This window comes from Austrofundulus limnaeus, unplaced genomic scaffold (genome assembly GCF_001266775.1).
Source record: "Austrofundulus limnaeus strain Quisiro unplaced genomic scaffold, Austrofundulus_limnaeus-1.0 Scaffold35, whole genome shotgun sequence".
NCBI classification, from domain to species: Eukaryota; Metazoa; Chordata; class Actinopteri; order Cyprinodontiformes; family Rivulidae; genus Austrofundulus; species Austrofundulus limnaeus.
Window position 1 is genome coordinate 2,527,347 of NW_013952437.1, and position 18,372 is coordinate 2,545,718.

The following is an 18,372-nucleotide window of genomic DNA, read 5'->3' on the forward strand; positions in this document are numbered from 1 at the left end:
CTTTTTACATCTTGCCCATAAATCTGTTGTTGGTCATGTGGTTGGGAGCACATGAGGTGATGAGTTATCAGACAGCACTTAAAACGCTAAACAAACAAGTTTCGGGAGTTAGCTTCTTACCACAAACACGCCTCTTGGCGCAGCACCAGCTTCATTGTTCTGCATTCGCTCGCACACTGACTGATAATCGAACGACTGCTTGCTTTTGTAGAAGGAGTTGTTGTAGAGAGCGTACATCAAGTTGGGGTCGACGTCGCCGAGGAACTTGCCCACCTGCGAGGATAAGAAACGCCGCTCAGGTTCTGAGTAACGATCAAAGCCAAAAATTTGCGAAACAGGTAACMTATTGATTGATTTTTCATCCAAACCTCGCTCCAGTGCTCCTTTTGATTGGACATGATCAGGAATCCACCATCATCTATTAAATAGCACAGGAGATCCTGCACACAGACAGACATGAATTATGACTGGAAGCAGCACTTTTAATTCAACAAAACAATTTGTATTAATACTCACGTCACTATTGGCCTCACAGTCCATCTCACAGCCCCTGTTCGGTCCACACTGAAAAAACAAATTGGTAAATTAGAATTATTGTAGAAATAAGCACCAAACTACTCCTTTTTTATCAAAAAAAAAATTAAAAAAAGCACCAAACTACTCCTAAAGAAAACATTGTATGCATATTGTACCGTATTTGAGCCTTGGCGGTTGTCTGTGTGGTTGCTGGCAAGAATCTTGAACTTATCGGTCCAGGCCTCAAGGTCTAATTTCACTCCAACAACTATGAAAAAAAACATGATTAGCAAGGAAAACGTATTAAGAAAGGTATGAAATAACTGCAAAATATGCTGATGCAAAGCTTGGATGTAGTGACAAAATAAACTGTTTCATTCATGTCAGCTAACCTGCAGGTTTGATCGTTTTCCCTCCTATTGTAATATCCAGAGCCATACTGACCAGAACACCGATTGTGTCATTTTCTGGGTTCAGCAGATCCCTTTCAGCTGTGACACAAAAACAGACAGAGACACAAAGAACAAGGAGGATTAGAAACAAAGAGCCACGCTGCGTGTGTGAGTTATACACCCAAAGACACAGAAGATTATTCACCAGATCGATACGGCGCTGTGAAGACGTAGCCTCGGTTGTCAAGGCTGCGCCGGTAATAGCTGGCATTAAATGGCTCAGGGTCTTCCTCCCAGGTTTCTGCAGCCCTAAGGATTTAAGACCGGAGAAACTAGAGTCGTAAATTTCTGCTCTACGAGTTTCTTCCTAAAGCCATCGCTCAACATCCTAACTTACCAACTTAAAAGAGAAGAGCACTAGAAAAATAAGATAAAAAGAACAACAACTGCAGACTCAGACACAGTACTGATGAAGAGTGCGCTCACTTGTTCGGGAAGACTCTCGTTATGCCTCCATCTGTTGCTGCGAACACAGCCAGAAAGCCATATCTGAAGGATGGGAAATAAATAGAAACAAGCTTCAAATCTTAAATCTCCCTCGTCGTCGAAATCCAACAGCAGACGAATGAAACGCACGTATTCAAATCTTTATTCTTCCACACTTTCTCTACCAGCAGTTTGATGATGCCGGTGTCCAGAATCAGGTTGTGAAGGAGCAAATTGTCACCTAAAAGCAGAGTGGATTGGGGAAAAAAAGGCTTCCACAATTTAAAAACTTTGGGTTTTCACACAGGTAATATTAATCAGTGATCATGTGAATAAGATATTTATAGCATTTGGTCTGTAAGCATTGATAGTTTACAGGTAAGACAAAGGAATCTTACATTGTTTGGAGTCTGGCGTCACCTTCTCCATGAGCGCGATGAAGTTGAGCAGGAACTCCGTGTTGTTGCTGGACAGCTCCAGATCATTGCAGTACTCCCTGAAAAACAGGGAAAAGCATTACAACCTTTGGAATAATAAAATAAGGTAAAAACAAGTGCGTTTGACACTAAGTCTGCCTTTTCCAGAAGAACACACAACACCAGGTAGACATGACAATACTTATACAAAAGTCATTTACGTGTGCAGCATGCAGGTTTTAAAAGGTGAAAAAATAAATATTAGGATTCAATCTGCAGCTGAAAATCTCTTGTTTTTTTTTCAATGTACACATGCACTGAGTTTGGCTTTTCTTTTTTGTTAAAAATGTCTATATACTGTATGTATACAGTATATATATATAGTATACTGTATATAGCATTTGCCTACATTATATCAATTAAAAACTGATATGTTTGTGCAACAAACATGCAGCGGCACACAGTGGCAGCATGCAAAGATCTAATGCATCTTCTGCGCACAGTATTATACATTCTGCTAAAATATTAGCAGAAATAAACAGCTAATGAGTTCATAACAATGTTTCTGGAAATCCAGAGAAGGGGGTCTCTGCAGTCACTGTAGGAGTTATAGGGGTGGAGGCGTAGTTTGGGTAAAACGTGATTGGTCGGAAGGACTTGTGGGGAAGTTAAAAGGTGAAAATAACAATGGTAAAATGATTGTGAACATGTAAATATGCTTGACTTTAAATTTGGTGCAGCTAGMACCTTCTTGTCTTGTAATATGATTAATATTCATATTAAAATCTATATTAAAACATAAAAATATCTTGAGTGTATGTTTTTAACATGGATTAACATCGATTTTCTGTCACCTTTGGGGCAGACAATAAATTCTATCTATGGTTATGTTGAGTGGGGATGGATATAAAATCCATATGAGCCGAGGACTCCTAAGTGGGCCCATTGCTCTCCCCAAAAAGACACTGGTCTTTATTCGAACCTTCTCGTCCCTCGGATGAAGGACACAAGGTTAGAAACACTCAGTGCTCTGAGTTTCTCGGGATCCATAAAGGGGTCCCCAAGAATTTTTTTCCYTTGACCACTCAGAGCCAGGCAGTGGTCTAAGTAGTGCAAAGAGGTCTCTAATTCAATGCCACAGGCATCACACAGACCATTGTCATGAAGTCTCATCACCATTTTGTGGTGGTTGAGCAGATTGTGCCCAGTAAGGACTCCAACCAGTGTACTTAAAGTTTTCCTTGATAGGGCAATGAGAGCTTTCCCAAACCTTAGATTGGGCCGTTAATCAGTTCCCGTGCCYGTCTACAGTCTGTCAGCTCCCTCCAGCGGATTGAGTGTTGATGTCTAATCCAGGTCTGTAGGGCAGTCCTACAGACTGTTGTTGAGATACCTATAACAGGCTCTGGTCCTTTGAAGTGAGCCTGACTGCCAGCTCGCTCCATCCATCCATCCATCCATCCATCCATCCATCCATCCATCCATCCATCCATCCATCCATCCATCACCAGCTGACTTTGCCCAAACTCTACCCAAGAAACTCCTACTAAGTGGCTGCAGAGACCCGTACTTGGGAATCCAAAGTAGTTTCACCCAAAGTAGCAAATTACAAATCGTGCAATTCCTTAATAATGTCTATCATATGTGAAGACAAGACCAAACACGGATGACCACCGATGACAGCAAGCATTCACTCAGAGGGCTACCTGGGAGCAATGAATACATGTCCTTCAGACTCAAAACTGTTTGGCAGCAGAGATTCAAAATCTGCAACAGAAAGGGGAGATTATCCAGAAAGCGCAGTGGGCAGAGCAGCGGGGAGTTGTGGGTAAACAGCAGCTGTTMTTCAGTGTGCAGGGACGCAGAAGGGACTTTACCATAGCAACACTGAGGTATCATGGTAACACCAGCRTTAGCCAATATGGTGCCTAAAACACAACCTGACTCGACGTACATGACTTCACAAGYACTCACGTCTTGGGTTTGGCTGTTTGTTGGCTTTGTGAGACAAACGTTTTCTGATTAGTTTCAATCGGACGTGGTTTGGATGTCTGAGAGCTGGCTTCACCAGACGAGATTTGTCAAGAAGCGAGTTCTCAGACAGATTACGGAGTACTGAGAGTGCTGTTACATCAGGCAGGCATCAACATGGCCAACTATTGCAGGGAAGGTGGGTGACGGTCCTGATGGAAGAGGTCACCCCTCAGCCTGGCAGGGGAGGAGACTCAGAGAGACACAATCGGAGGAAATGCATAACATTGTGAAGGGCATGTCATAGGGCAACTTTGGTTGATCTATTGGAAACAAAAACAGCACATGGAATATCAACCTTCACTCAATCCTCAACAGATGACTCCAACGTGACGTTTTCACCTTAGGTCAGGATCTATAGAAATGAAGTATTTGTTTAAAAACTGCAAAAAAATGGCGTGCCCAGGTAGTTTTCCGCCCACAATGCCATGCATATCCGGAGTCGGGTTTACTGAGGAAGCGTTGGGCCGTGCCCCCTGACAGTCTGAGGGGTGAGGAGGAAGGGGAAACAAGCCGATGGAGACAGGGGGTATAGAAGGACGACATAGGAGTCAGGTGTGGTGCTGAGTGGCACCATGAAACCTGACAGCATGGGAGGACCTGAGTGGGCAGGACACAACTCAGCCCCGTGGGGTTGGTCTTCCAGCTAGAGACAACATATTATGACAGCTAACAAACCACAACTGTTAAAAGTGTTTGATAAATAATAAAAAGGGAAGTCTAAACCATAGTTTCATAAAAAGTAATATGACTCCATGAGATTCTTATTTTTTCTACTGTAATAAAATATAAATAGATTATAAATAGAAATGCACCCACAGCAAACTTCCAGGCTGATTCTGTTGATTCCAGTTCTTTACGTGTTTAAGCATGAGCTTGCACTAATAAGTACACCCTCATTTTATATGTTACAGTGAAGTAATCAGAAAATATGCTTCAGAAGGAAATGCATGTCTGCCTTAATTAGCTTTTTCTACCTGTGGTGCTTTCTGACGTTTACACCTCTTTCACAAAACGAGTTCAAGGAGGGTCTTTTTCTCATTTCGGTGTGTTTTTATGAAAGGACAGAGAAGGCAATGAGGGGTTGGCATGGGCGCTGTTATGTTTCTGAGCCTGCAAAGGTGGCAGTCACAGAGCTGAAATGGTTGATATGTGTAAAAATAAGCCAGCACCACAGCTTGAGGTTGTGATGATAAAGGTTTTTTTTGTGACCAGAAGGCAGCAGAATTTAAAGTGGGAGATGCCCATTGTATATAGCATTTTATGTTAACTCAATGCCTCCTGTGGTTCTGCAATGTAGGCTTTATTCATGCAAGCTCATACTGCTACCAACTCAAAAACTCTGTAACCTGTGAACGGCGAGATCTGGCTTAAAGGAGAGTCTGTCTTAGCTATTTTGTGGCTGTTATGTATACTGTTTTATAGCAGGGCTTATACAAATAACCACATATTCTATGTTCAGTAAAAATATTGGTAACACTTTCTTTTACGGTACCCTTGTTACCATGTAATCACAAGGTAATTAGGGCACAATTTTACTATGTAATTAATTGTCTGCAGTAATGTAGCACTTACCTGGTAATGTATACAATTCACTATGTAACACCTAAATAAGTAGTAGGTAATTTTGGACAGTTTTAAAGTTATATTTTATTGCAATTAACCACTAACCCCAACATTTAGTTGCATTCTTTTGGTTATAAATATAGTATTGAGTTACTATTGAATAGTAATTTGATTGTAGTTACCCAATAATTTTTCTTTTGTACCGTAATTATCATGTAATTACATTTTTATTACCTTGTAATTACATGGTAATAAGGGTACCGTAAAAGAAATCGTTACCAAAATATTCACAACAAAAATATACTGGTTAGTGTGAACGAGGAATGGTGCATTCACAGGCATAGAAAAAAGTCAGATTTCTCGGTGCCAGTTGCAGATCAAGCAGGTTATACTAACAATCAGTTGATTCCTTTCACCTACTGAGCAATCGGTGCATCCCTACTTATAAATATTCATATATTGTAATGCCTTAGATGCAACACAAACAGTGTGTGCATACTTTCCTATATTTTAAGAGAACATCAAAGAATGCAGATCTTTTCTTTTATGTATTGCTTGTGTAACTACAACACTAAAACAGGGATTAAAACCTAACTATCTGCCGACGTGTGCAAATCAGTTAAACACTCGTGAACTAGTGACACCGTAGGCAGAAGACAGATAAGAAAGTGAAAGAGAAAGCACAGAAGAAAGAAATGTTGGTGAGGTGGAAGGAACGGAGGCGCAGAGAGAACACGACTCTAAAGACTTTCTACAGAATAGAAAGGGACTGATGAGAGGGGGAAACAAAAGACAAGTTTTAACATGAAACACACAATTTCTGTCTTCTGCAGGGGCTGTACTCATTTTTGCTTTTATATTTTTGTTTGTTCCTGAAGCAGCAGATGTGAGGGAGGGAGGGGGTGGTTGAGGACTGGAGGAGCTGTTGTGAAAGATGTGGGATCTGAGCTTTAGCGAGAGGGTGAAAGGGAAGAAGAAGAGAAGGGACTCAAGTAGGAAGAAGTGGGGACATAAAGAAAAAAAAAAGAGAGGAAATCCTGAAGGCATGGCGGGCAGGAACAAAGGCAAGCAGGCTGGGACAGGTGAGGGTAGGAAGGGGGGAAGGCAGCAGGAGGAGGAGGAGGAGGACAAAAGGTGAGGGAAGGAGGAGGAAGCGATAGGGTAAGGGAGGAAAAGGTGGGGAACGTGGACCAATGTGGAGTATACTTGCCCTTGGTGTATGGCACTGTGTGGATCCGTCAGAGAAGGAGAGAGCAAGAAAAGAAACAGGGGATCGGGTGGGAAGGAGGGGAATCACAGACAATATTTTATTCAATTACTGTTTGAATAAAAATATTGTTTTCTTGAAAGAAAGAAACCAATTAAAGTCAAACAAGACAAGAGAGAAAAGAAATGAAAAGCAAACGCTTTTTGCAAGACCAAACAAAGAAACAAAGGAAGAAAAACCTGGATGATCCAGGAAAAAGAAAAAAACATTAACAAAACCAACAATTGTAACAAAATAAAAATAATAATAATAACCACGACAAAACAAAAACATAGCAATAAACAAGAAAGAAATCAAAAGCACCAGAAAAACACAGGAGTATCAGGGTCTGGACAAAGGAAGAATGAAAGAGACAACATGTGTCCCCATTCAGACCCACGAAAACCCAAACTCCCACAAATGAGAAGCCGGTATTCCAGGCCATGTGGGAGTTTATCAATTGAATGATTCCAAAGCTGATAAACATCTCACACAGTCTAACAAAAATAAAAAAATAATAAAATAAAAAAAAAAAACCTCACACATAGAATAAAAAGGAAAATTCTCCAAATCATAAAACCCATCAAAATGAGTGAAAAGCATGCATATTTTCACAGTTATTATCAGAATACTTTATACACAGGCGCTTCAGAATCATTACTTGGTGGAGAAGAGGCGAGAGCATTTGGCAAAAAAAAAATTAAAATAAAAAATAAAGTAAATAATAGCACAAAGGTCACCATTATTTTCACCTGAGAGACAGTAAAAACCACAGCTTTCACCTTTCTGTCAGTTCACTTATTTTTTTCTTCAGCCAGAGTGAAGAAAAAACATCACCATTTTACAGCACAGCATGAAGACAGGAGGGAGCAGGGGCAGAGGAGGAGTCGAGGGGCTCGGGAACCAATGATCCTGCCTATCAGAGAGCATAGAGAAGGGGGGAAAGGGGAGCTGAAGGGGAGGCAGGGCAGACGGATCCCCCTTGGACACTCCGTATGATGATGTCGGAAACCCGCGATAAATGACTGATTCGGAGTGTAAGGTCATATTAGATAGAGAGAGAGAAGAGGTGAGGAGGACAGGCAGAGAGAGGGAGGAATGCTGGGTAATCCCCAGAATACTTACACTGCACCTGAAGGATCTGGTCGCTTAGGTTGGCTTTGATATGGTTCTCACTATAAGTGGGCAGTACCAACCCTAGACTGAGGTAATCAGGCAGATGCAGAAAATCAGGAACATTAAATCACATTTAACACAATAAACTGGTTCCTAAACACATGCACTGTCTACACAAATATGGACTTTGTTACGTTCCCTGTTTTTGATTTTAATTTTTTCATTTTTGTACACCTGTTGATATAAAAACAGCATCTTGGAAACGGGATGTTTGATTCAGGAACCTGTATTTGCAAACCGGTCTCATAACTATGAGAGGACAAGTCTGTGAGTTGTGATGTTTTAATTGGAAACATCAGTCAGCTGTTTGTACAGAACTGTTCGCTTTTAAGACAGATTTTTTTTTACCTGGAATTGCATTAAACACAAAATTCTTTGTCCGTGTAACAACAAACATACCTGTGTGCAACAGCAGTGTCTGATGTTCTTCGTCTTCAGACTTTTGATCATCCAGTAAATGGGCTCTACTTTTTGCATTTGCAAATTCAATTGAACATTTTGTGCCAAGTAAAACCTTGTGTACCCCACTTTAATCTCTAGCACCCCACTAAATAATTTTGTAGACTGCAAACCATTAGTTTAGACAACCTTAGCAAAATCCCAAAACTGCAAGAAAAGACTAGGTTGGATCCCATCATAGAGATAATAAATTTGTTTATCTTAAAGGGGACATACTGTATCATGCAAAATCCACTGTTTTATTTGCGAACAAGGGCCATGATTGGATTTAAAGAGACAGCATCAAAACGAGTTGATCTGAGACACCTCAAAAAAGGGATGAAAGAGGGGCTTGTGGAGTTACAATAAGGAGAATTTAGGATCCAAAGCATTGCAGTTCCACTGAATGATTTAAATGTGAAAAAAAGGATCTAAAAGCATGATATGTCTCCTTTGAAAAACAAAACTTAAAAGTCCTTGGATTTGATTCTTATCTGTGCACGAAAAAAATGCATTCTTCAGTGAAGAAAACAAAAAACTTTGCTTGTTCTTAATAAAACGCCCCTAAACATAAAGAGTGAGAACTAGAATAAACCCAGAAACACACAGCTCCTTGCAGAAACTAGACACTTGAAATTTCTAAAAGTATCTGATCATTTAAAGTTAAACCAAAGTCAACGTATTGGAAGAAATTTAAGTGGGTGAGATCTAAGGAATAAAGCAGAATTTGTTAAATTTATCCCTTTAAATGAGGTATTGATAACTTTGCAGGTATTTAAATCATTGCTTAACCATCAATTGTCTTGTGTTAGCAGCTACTAACTCTCTAACTATATTGAACACATATATATTTTATATAGTTTTTATCTTATAACAGCAACTAAATTGGGTTATTTTGCTTAATTTTATGTTAAAATTCAGAATGTAAAATCGGCAAAATGTCTTTATTAGTGATGGATTTAGTCTGTTTAACCTGTGTAACATAGCAGCTGTGATTTACACGTTTCATAACCTGATTTAATTAGGCGCATGTTTGGTTTTCAAACATACCTGTAGTCTGTACCCTCCACAGGCGTCCATGTGTACGTCCTCATGGCTTCGTCGATGTACCTCTGTCGGTACAAACACATGACAATAAGTAACTCTGTCACATCAACCTTCCCGTAATTAGAAGGAAACAAAAGATTGTAAACATAACTGGCTGATTTAGATTCATTACACCCACATTCAGGAAGGTGCTACTTTGGATCATGATTGAGTCACATATATTGATGACTTGCCTCATCAACTGACTTAATGAGCGTCTTGATTTTCCTTTGCCCCGATTTGCCATCAATCATCAGTCGGCGGATCTGGAGAGAAAGCGAGAAGCTTTAACAGGAGAAGACATATTCATATACAGAAATGAAGAAAAAACATAATAAATAAAAGAAAACAAAGGTAAAATCTTAAGAAAGTAGAAAGAAACCTGTGACATTTCAGATGAGCTTTTTTTTTTTTACCTCCTCCTTATTGCTGTCCTCCAGTTCTGCATCCAAAAAGTCCAGAGTGACGGGCTCCCTGAAGTTAATGATCTGAACAGAAAGAGAACACGGTGGGAGATGGTGGGGGAGGATGAGCATAATTCTGCCTGAATAAAGTCCAAATTTAGCTCCCGAATCAGACGCAGGAAATCTGACTCGATGCGGAGGAGAGGTGCAGAGACGCGGCGCCTACCTTGGGTTTCAGATTGGGATGCAGCAACACATAACCGTTTCGGTCGGTGGTGAACGTGTAACCGTTAGCCCCGAGCTGAACAGAACGTGGGAGAAGAAAATCATTAAATCAAACAAGAACCAGTTATTAGAAAGAGACACTGGGGTGATGCAGAGAGCCTAACATGCTCACTCTGTATGTCGGAGTCTTCTTTTTGATTTCATTGATTGCGACGTCCACTCCCATAACTCCAAGGATGAGCTGATTCTGTATGTAGGAAACAAAGCAGCAGTTAGGATCATATCCACAAACTACAATATCTACACAACATGGAAGCTAAGAACACCTACAAGGTATTATGTGTCTGATTTGTCCACGTTTTCTATTTTAAACCGAGTCAGTAAACTGCAGCATCACTCCTTCAGGTCTGTATGATAAGCTCCAGGCAAATGCTTCACTAATGAACTCTGCAACCTATCTGCTCTGTGGTGGTCAGTGGATACGATCAGTGACTTCTTGTGATGTTTGTTGCCACCTCATGGGGGAGGTGTTGCTTTGGAGAGCTGCAGCTGTCTGGATGAATACAAATGATTGATGATGGTGAAAATATTGAAAGTAAAAACCTAAAACTATCACGTTTGTTTGTGTGACTTTACAGTTGTGTCCTCACAAAAGACAATAAAATGCATTTTATTTAGATTAACTCATTCATTCAAGCGGTTTCATGTCGGGTAAATGTTTACCTGGGAGCTTGCGCTGTCTGCAGTCAGGTTGAAAACTGGCACCGTCCCAGTGATGACAAGACCAAGACCCTAACAAATAAATTCAGAAATCCTTAAGGAACAGTTTATCCACAATACAATCACAAAAAAAAACATATAAATAAATAGATAATAATAATAACTTTCACAAAGACACATGAAAGAGGAATTTAAGGTTTAGAGCAAACACAAGACACATAAAACATTGAAATGTAGGCCAATTATTTATCCAGCTGAAGAATCAGTCAATATCTTTTAAATAATCGACCATGAGTGAGAATGTTATTCTGTGTCAAGAGTTCATTAAAGTGCCTATGACATCAATGTTTTGTAGTAAATATGAATGCATTTTTGGAAAGATAACATCAATAACATATTGTAAAAAAAGTTTATGTCGCTGAAATGAACAGTTGTTGACATTTTTGCATGTAAAGGAACAGGAAGTGATGACACAGGAATGTCTGCATGTAAATAAAGCACGACTACATTGGCTAACGACACAGTCTGTAGAGAAGAATCGGATGTTTCTTTAGGTTATTTTGAATCACTATCAGAGAGAAATGAAGAAGAGTTGGAGATCAAATAACGTTTAAATAAAAAGACCAGAGTTCCTTTTCTTAAAGAGTTCCCCTTTGATGTCACTTCCTGTTTCGCTTTAGCAAAGCCAAGTTCAAAAGAAAAAATATGTTGTGTAACAAAATTGTTAAAATCAGGAGTATTATGTCAAGTTTCTTAAATATAAAGATGTTTTATTTGATTTTTTTGTATTTCAAGGATAGGCATGTCATAGGCCCTTCAAGTTAAGCAATTGTGTCAGATTTGATGACAGATCGAAAAAATTTAAACAACAACAACAACAACAACAACAACAACAACAACAACAACAAAAATAAATTAATGTAGTACATTATCCATCTTGTATCAGTCTGTTTAACACAGCAGCATGTTTTGTTCTGGACTTTACACTTACCAGTGCATCCTGGTAGACATTTGTCCACTGCACTTGCTTAGCTTTAGGCCCAGCCAACACCATGGGACGTCCCAGGACGTCCAGGTACTCCTGCAGCAACAACATTACGCATCATAGTGCCACGATCACCCACCATAAACACAAACAGACATTTATAATACTTGTGACATTAAAGGCACAGGGCTCAGAGGCTTCCAATGTTCATCCGTCATAAAACTATAAGACCCTGACCGGCCTCGTCTTTGCCACCACATAAACCAGCGGGCCACCAGCAACAGCGTCCCCGGTCCTGCCGAGCCGGAAAGCCTCCAGTCCTGAGCCACTCGAGGTCATTTTTCATCATCGTGAAAGAGCTATTAAAAACACATTAGAGGTGTCAACGACGCAACGCGCAAAACCACACCACTTCCCAGAAGCTCCACTGTAAACACTGGCACAGGGAGAATATCCCATAGCGATTCTGAATGGAAAGAGAGAGGTTAAATCTATAAGCAATATATTATATTTATGTTATTTTTGCTTTTCTCGCTAAACAGCCAGGATGTCTTTTTCTTGTAAACAAACTACTGAACCATATCCTTTTGGAGAGTTCGTGCAAGTGTAAAAATGACTACTGACTCAGGACAAATGTAGAACAGGAGGAAAAAATGGTGTGAAGATAGAAAATCAAGGGTCAGTGTACCTTTTGGTCATTGGATTTTCATTTTAGAAACGGGTATTAAAAAACAAGAAATGAGTGGTTATTCGATTTTTGTTTTAAAATACTGGAATTAAAATTAAAATACAAAGCGTTTCCCATTCTTAGTGTTAAAAACAGAAGAACAATTTTTTTTTCAAATGATTTGAGTTTCATTTTCTGTTTCAGGTAGCAAAAAAGAAAACAACTTTAAAACAGAAACAAAAAAAAGGCTCGTTTGTTATTTTATGACTATCTATTCCCCCACCAGAAGGGGCGCTCGTCTGGCAGCTCTGCATAATAAAACTCTAATTTCTCTGAATAAAAAGCTGAAACAGACGTGTATGTCAATAAATGAGTTGTATGATGACTGTTACTCTGTGACCAAAGGCTGCAGAGATACTTTGTGTGGTTTTTGGCCAAATAAGTCTCTTTTACTGAATGCATGTCGGCTATTGCCTCCACTTCACCTCCATTTCGCTCAATAAAAAGCAAAATAAGACAACTTTCATCCTTAGTGTGTTGTACAGTTGTTGTTCTGTAAGCAGAAAGTTTTTTTTTCCCTCCTGAGTTTTGACAAAATCTGTGTTTTTTTCTGAGTTTGCATCCTTGGAGTTTTCCTTTCAGCGAAGGGTGGGCGGTACTACGAGTTCGATATTGATCTGATACCAAATAAATACTTGGAAAATATATTTGATACCAAAGTCAGTATCAATGCTTTTTACTTGTAATGGGATGTTCATTGAATAATTTTGATACTGCGAGCGCCCCTTCTGGTGGTGAAACAGTTTGTTGATGGGAGACAGTAAGTTGGCTCGACCTGTCGTGGATTATGAACAAACAAGCCTTTTTTCATTTCTGTCTTAAAGTAATTTCCTTTTATGCTATCTGAAACAGAAAATGAAACTCAAATAATTTTTAACATTTTGTTTACCCCTTTTTGACACTAAGAATGAGAAACAGTTTGCATTTGAATTTCAGTATTTTAAAACAAAAATCAAATATCCACTCATTTCTTGTTTTTTAATACCCGTTTCCAAAATGAAAATCCAATGACCTTTATTCTTTGCAGGTGTGCAGACAGAAGTTGGATGTATTGTATTGTATTGTATTGTATTGTATTGTTTTCTTGACATATATCTCACATTCTTCTTTCTATCTACAAAAAAAAAAGCCACTGATGATGAAGAAGCTAAGATACTAATATTCAGATATTCAGTACTGCTTTCTACTGAAGTGGCAAAAAAAAAAGAAAAAAAATAAGAAAATCCAATGACCAAAAGATAAACTGACCATCAAGATACTTTGTTTTTGTTTTATTACAATCCAAGTGTAAAAGCAGGCTGAACAAAAAGTCAGCAGGTCTTACTGGGTTAAAGATTAAGTTTACCATTTAAGAAAAAAGCATTTCCATCCACTTAGAAATGAAAAGGCATCTCATCAGAAATGCCCGACTCTTGACACAACTCTTATTAACACAAAAGAATGTTGTACCGTTAAAGAAACACAGCCATTTCAGTATAATACTTCTTCTGACCGTTTGTGTTTTTTTTTAATTATTCATCTGAACAGAAAGGTGCTGACAGGTGTAACCTATTCTATTATTAGCTCAATAAAAGTCCAGTTTAATGTGCCACGGGGAGATATTCCATCAGGGCAGCGACAGCCAGAGCTTTTCGCGGGAATTTTCCGCCTGGCTAGGACAATCTAGGAAGCATAACAAGTCAGCAACCAGAGCAACACGGCACAAAGGGAAGCACAGCCGCGCAGACTTCAGCAGCATCGGTGTGTGTTGATTAAACGCACCCTGTCCTCCTCCCTGAGTATCATGGCAACCATGATTGCTGAGAGTAAATTCATCAGTGCGGCTCCACTTTAGATGGAAACATTCCACATATATGTGACTCGGGACAGCGCTCCCGATATTCTACCGTCTGCAGCCCATCTGTTATTTGGAGGTCGCCATCTTACCCAATCAAGTCTACGTGAGGAGTTTGTGCTGTTCAAAAGCAAAATGAGGTTCAATAACACAAGAATGTTTCTTCTGGACCCGTGTGGAGGGCTGTAGTCACCCACCTTCAGAAAACCTATTAGAATAAGTGGCAGTTCTCTGAATATAAATATATGCCAGAGTTAATGAAACAGCTGACAGTCTATTCTGGGGCCTGACTGCTCACAGGCCTGGCTGGGTGTGTGGGTTGGAAGAGGAGCGAAACGAAGAGAGGAGGACGGTTCGCAGAGAAGCTCCACCGCAACCAAACCAGTGAGTCAATTTCTACAGCCGGAATGAGTTTACACCGAGGGTCTCTCAAAGCTTGTTGTGCCTCAAGCAAATGTGGCATTAGTGGAAGGGCAATGGGCCTCGATTGTGAGGGGAAACTGAATATGTGTGTGTGTGACAGACAGAAATTTGAATGTAATAAACTGACTTTACTTGGCTTCCAGACACAATCTTTTACTGACAAACTCCAGTCCTTCCAGCTGTGCTGTCTCATGTCTCCCTTGTCAAAACACACTAAAGCCTAAATCCAACTGTAACTTTTGGTTCTGCTCCTAGTTTCCAGGATAAGAGTCCTTCAGTATGAAAAGTGGAAGAGATCAGAGTTGAAAGGTTTAACTAGAAAATGGTCTGACTCACTGGATGTTGACTCTTTGTACAAGCCTGCCAGTGGACATCACTCACAGAGAAATGATCCCTCCTCTCTGTCATATTTCCAAATGTTAGGCTGGAAACTACAGCCTTGAGACAGAGCGACTCAAACACAACAACTGGCCTGCTCAGTCAGGCTTGACTTACAAGGCAAAAATTTTTATTTTTTGGAATGATGAGTACTTAGAAACATCAACAACTACTTGCTGTCTAACTGGAGTGATCTTGTAGACTTGCTCACCCGTTTCAGTAAAACGTGTTTTCCACCCAAACGTTACTTTACCAGAGCATCATTACTGCATCCTGGGCTTAGTGGTCCCAAATAACACTGCATAAAATGTGAAATTTGTGTCAGCAAGCAAAGCTGTCATAAAAATGTAGGTCGACAGCTGGTAACAGAAATTTGCAGTTTGAAAAAAAAAAACAGAAATGAAATGAGTTTTGAGTGAGAAAAAGTCATTTGCAAAACAGCGGATCAGGACAAATGCTGCTGTTCTAGAAGTAACATCTTTATTTTCTTTTTAGGTGCTAACTGAGTAAGGAAACTTGTGTTTGGTAGATTTTTTGTTGTAGCAATACTTCTGTTAGAAATAAATCTGATTGCCAGCACCTGGGGGTGCCAGAAGCTCAAAACAAGTGTCCATAACAACAGCAAAATAAGCTGTTAGGCAGAGAATTCAATTCAATTCAATTCAATTCTGTTTATTTATATAGCGCCAAGTCACCACATATGTTGTCTCAGGGCACTGTGCAGGAAAAAGAACAATCTAAAGAGGAAGCCAGCAGATTGTGTTGAATCACTTCATCACAGTCTCCCATCCTGAGCAAACGGTGGAGAGGAAAAACTCCCTGCTAATCAGGAAGAAACCTCCAGCAGAACCAGGCTCAGGGCAGGTGGYCATCTGCCTTGACCGGCTGGATGAGGGACAGGAAAGAGACACAGGTAAACACAGAAGAACTGATCCAGGTGCAGCTAGTTCTGGAGAAGATTTGGCAATTTTTTCATGCGCACAACCCACATATTCAGCTCTACTGCTCATCCCACAAATGCATGTTCCTTACAAATGCGGCACCATATAAAAGGGAAATTAACTGGCTGTCCAACAGTATACGATTTATCACCAATTAGCATTGTTATGATGAAGAAATAACCAACCAAACACAAATTGTCTTACTTTTTTGTGCTAGGTTTATATTAAATGCCATAATTGCAAATCCATTTAAAAACATGCACAAATTCCATTTTTATACTACAAATAAAACCTTTTCAACGTGAATTCATTCACAAAAGTAAATTGTTCATTTTTTTCAACTAATCAGATAAATCCTGCTAATATCTTGTAAAAGGCTTCTAAAGATATTTTGATGCTGAAATGCTTATTAATTTTTTTTCAATGTGATGTTCCCATAGAACAGTCAAATTTTTAATTCATCAGTTCACAACATGGCATACTAAAGAAGTGTTAAAAATGTCATTGTAACATTTTCAAAAATGCGTCACATTTATATTCCGCAAACTATTAGCACGTATATATTTACTGCCATTTGGCAAGAACCCAAGCCCTTAGCTGAATGCCACGCACATCCAAAGTTTAAATCAAACATCCTTAAGGCTTCTCAGCAGAGGAGAGGAGTTTTTCCATGAAAATTCAAAACTTCTAATGATTTTTTTGTAAAATGTCTGTTGGGACTGGAGTGAAGCCAGGCGTCAGCTAATTCTCAGGGAACAGAAATAATTGAATTATTATATAACAATGTTGATTTTTCTGCTCTTCATTCATCTGTGAGGTAATTTTTAATCCAACATGTTCCTCTAATTGCACATCATAACAAAGACGTCAGCTTTAGAGATGCAACTTCACACGAAGTATATTTAATTCTTAAAGTACAGCAGCCGAGTAAAGGTTGCTGCATGCTGTTCGATGTAAAGTCATTTTTGTTTTGTGACAGAGGGACCAACACCGACAGCTCTACAGCTAAACATGGTTTTACTCGGTAACTTTCTCTCCACACACCTCACATACTTATCGGACTCGTTTAAACACCTCAACGCCTCCCGGTAAATCGAACAAATTAACAGAAAAGGCCAACACGTTCTTCACAGGTCCCACACAACCCCGCTCACTGCCAGGATTACAGCAGTGTAGGCGCTGATGGAGCCAAAACGCTCGGCTTTTTATGCCATCTTTAGTTTAATTCAAAATAAAAGGAAAAAACAAAAATGCATTGTGTGTCGAACGCCAGGAATGAATTGTTGTCATTTCAGGCACGAGTGTGTGGGTGGGTTATTTTTGTAGCACTGCAAGAACGGTTGTAGCTGCTGAAATACGTCAACTGAACTGAGCCCTCAGTGTTTGTGTATTCATAGAAAGGATTGTTAGTAGCTTGTGCACACTTGATGCATTTTATCTTACCTGAGTGTTGATTCTGATTGCTCCAATCGATGGAATTTCAAAGTAGTAACCTGGAGAACAAGGAAAAAAAACACTTTTTGTTGCATTCCTCTTTATAAAAGCAATTCATTTTTAAACTGGTGTCTCATCTCTTTCTGTTATTATTAGTTGCAAGTAATGCCATCAGCTCCAGTTGATGATATTTGGGACACACACACACATCAGTGCTCGTGGCCACTGACCCTCCGCAGTCCGTCGATGTGCTGCAGGATGTAAATGTGGGAAGCTCATTGTGAATGCTGAGCCCCAGGCACCGCCGCTGATTAGGAATGGAAGAGAACGAGCGGCTGGGTCAATAACCAGGCCGCTCAACAAGTTATTAAAGCCATGAGTGTTTATACAAAGAGCTGCAAAATGGAGGCAGCGTCACCAGAATGCTAAAGAGTGGAGGCAACTTTTCATTCTTTTTGATACATTATGCACTTCTTCACAGTGGTTGGGGTTGAAATTTCCCTCCTCTGTCTCAATTCATTAGAAGGTGAGAGCGTGCAGACACTAAGCAATCGTGCACATCCATTTTTTCAACATTTTTTATATAATTCACGCATGAACGCACACCCAAGCAGTGGTTTGTGTCTGAGCTTTTGTCTGACGGCGAGTTTGGACAGAAGGGTGGTTATTTAGCAAATCACTGCGAAAGGTGAAGAGAGTAAAATCTGGACAACAAATAAAAAGTAGGACTGTAATGTAAATATCTTAGCAAAGCAATAAAATATCTTTTTTAAAATTAAACAATGGTAAAGATCATCATTAGGGCTGCAACTAATAATTATTTTAATAATCGATTAATCGGTTGATTTTTTTTTGATTAATCGATTAATCGGCCAAACCATTAAAACGTTTAATTACATGAATATGAGTAGATATAAATTAAGTTAATTCCTTAAGGATGCAAGTTAT

The 18,372-nt window shown here is 39.5% G+C and overlaps 1 protein-coding gene across 5 annotated transcripts in view; it reads right to left on the reverse strand.

The window, feature by feature from the left end:
• Window positions 1-120: 120 nt before the first annotated feature.
• Window positions 121-18,372, reverse strand: part of cacna2d2a (calcium channel, voltage-dependent, alpha 2/delta subunit 2a) — a gene marked incomplete at its 3' end in the record, with an annotated part of 182,855 nt that continues 164,603 nt past the window's right edge. For 4 of the 5 annotated variants that reach the window (XM_014006325.1, XM_014006323.1, XM_014006322.1 and 1 more), the window contains 20 exon segments: window positions 121-273; window positions 369-440; window positions 517-564; window positions 693-784; window positions 909-1,007; window positions 1,114-1,217; window positions 1,395-1,457; window positions 1,545-1,635; window positions 1,793-1,890; window positions 3,517-3,577; window positions 6,618-6,632; window positions 7,779-7,855; window positions 9,318-9,379; window positions 9,548-9,619; window positions 9,770-9,841; window positions 9,984-10,058; window positions 10,155-10,229; window positions 10,706-10,774; window positions 11,694-11,783; window positions 17,434-17,483. In XM_014006325.1, the coding sequence (XP_013861779.1) occupies window positions 121-273; window positions 369-440; window positions 517-564; window positions 693-784; window positions 909-1,007; window positions 1,114-1,217; window positions 1,395-1,457; window positions 1,545-1,635; window positions 1,793-1,890; window positions 3,517-3,577; window positions 6,618-6,632; window positions 7,779-7,855; window positions 9,318-9,379; window positions 9,548-9,619; window positions 9,770-9,841; window positions 9,984-10,058; window positions 10,155-10,229; window positions 10,706-10,774; window positions 11,694-11,783; window positions 17,434-17,483 (1,538 nt within the window). 5 annotated transcript variants of the gene reach the window in all.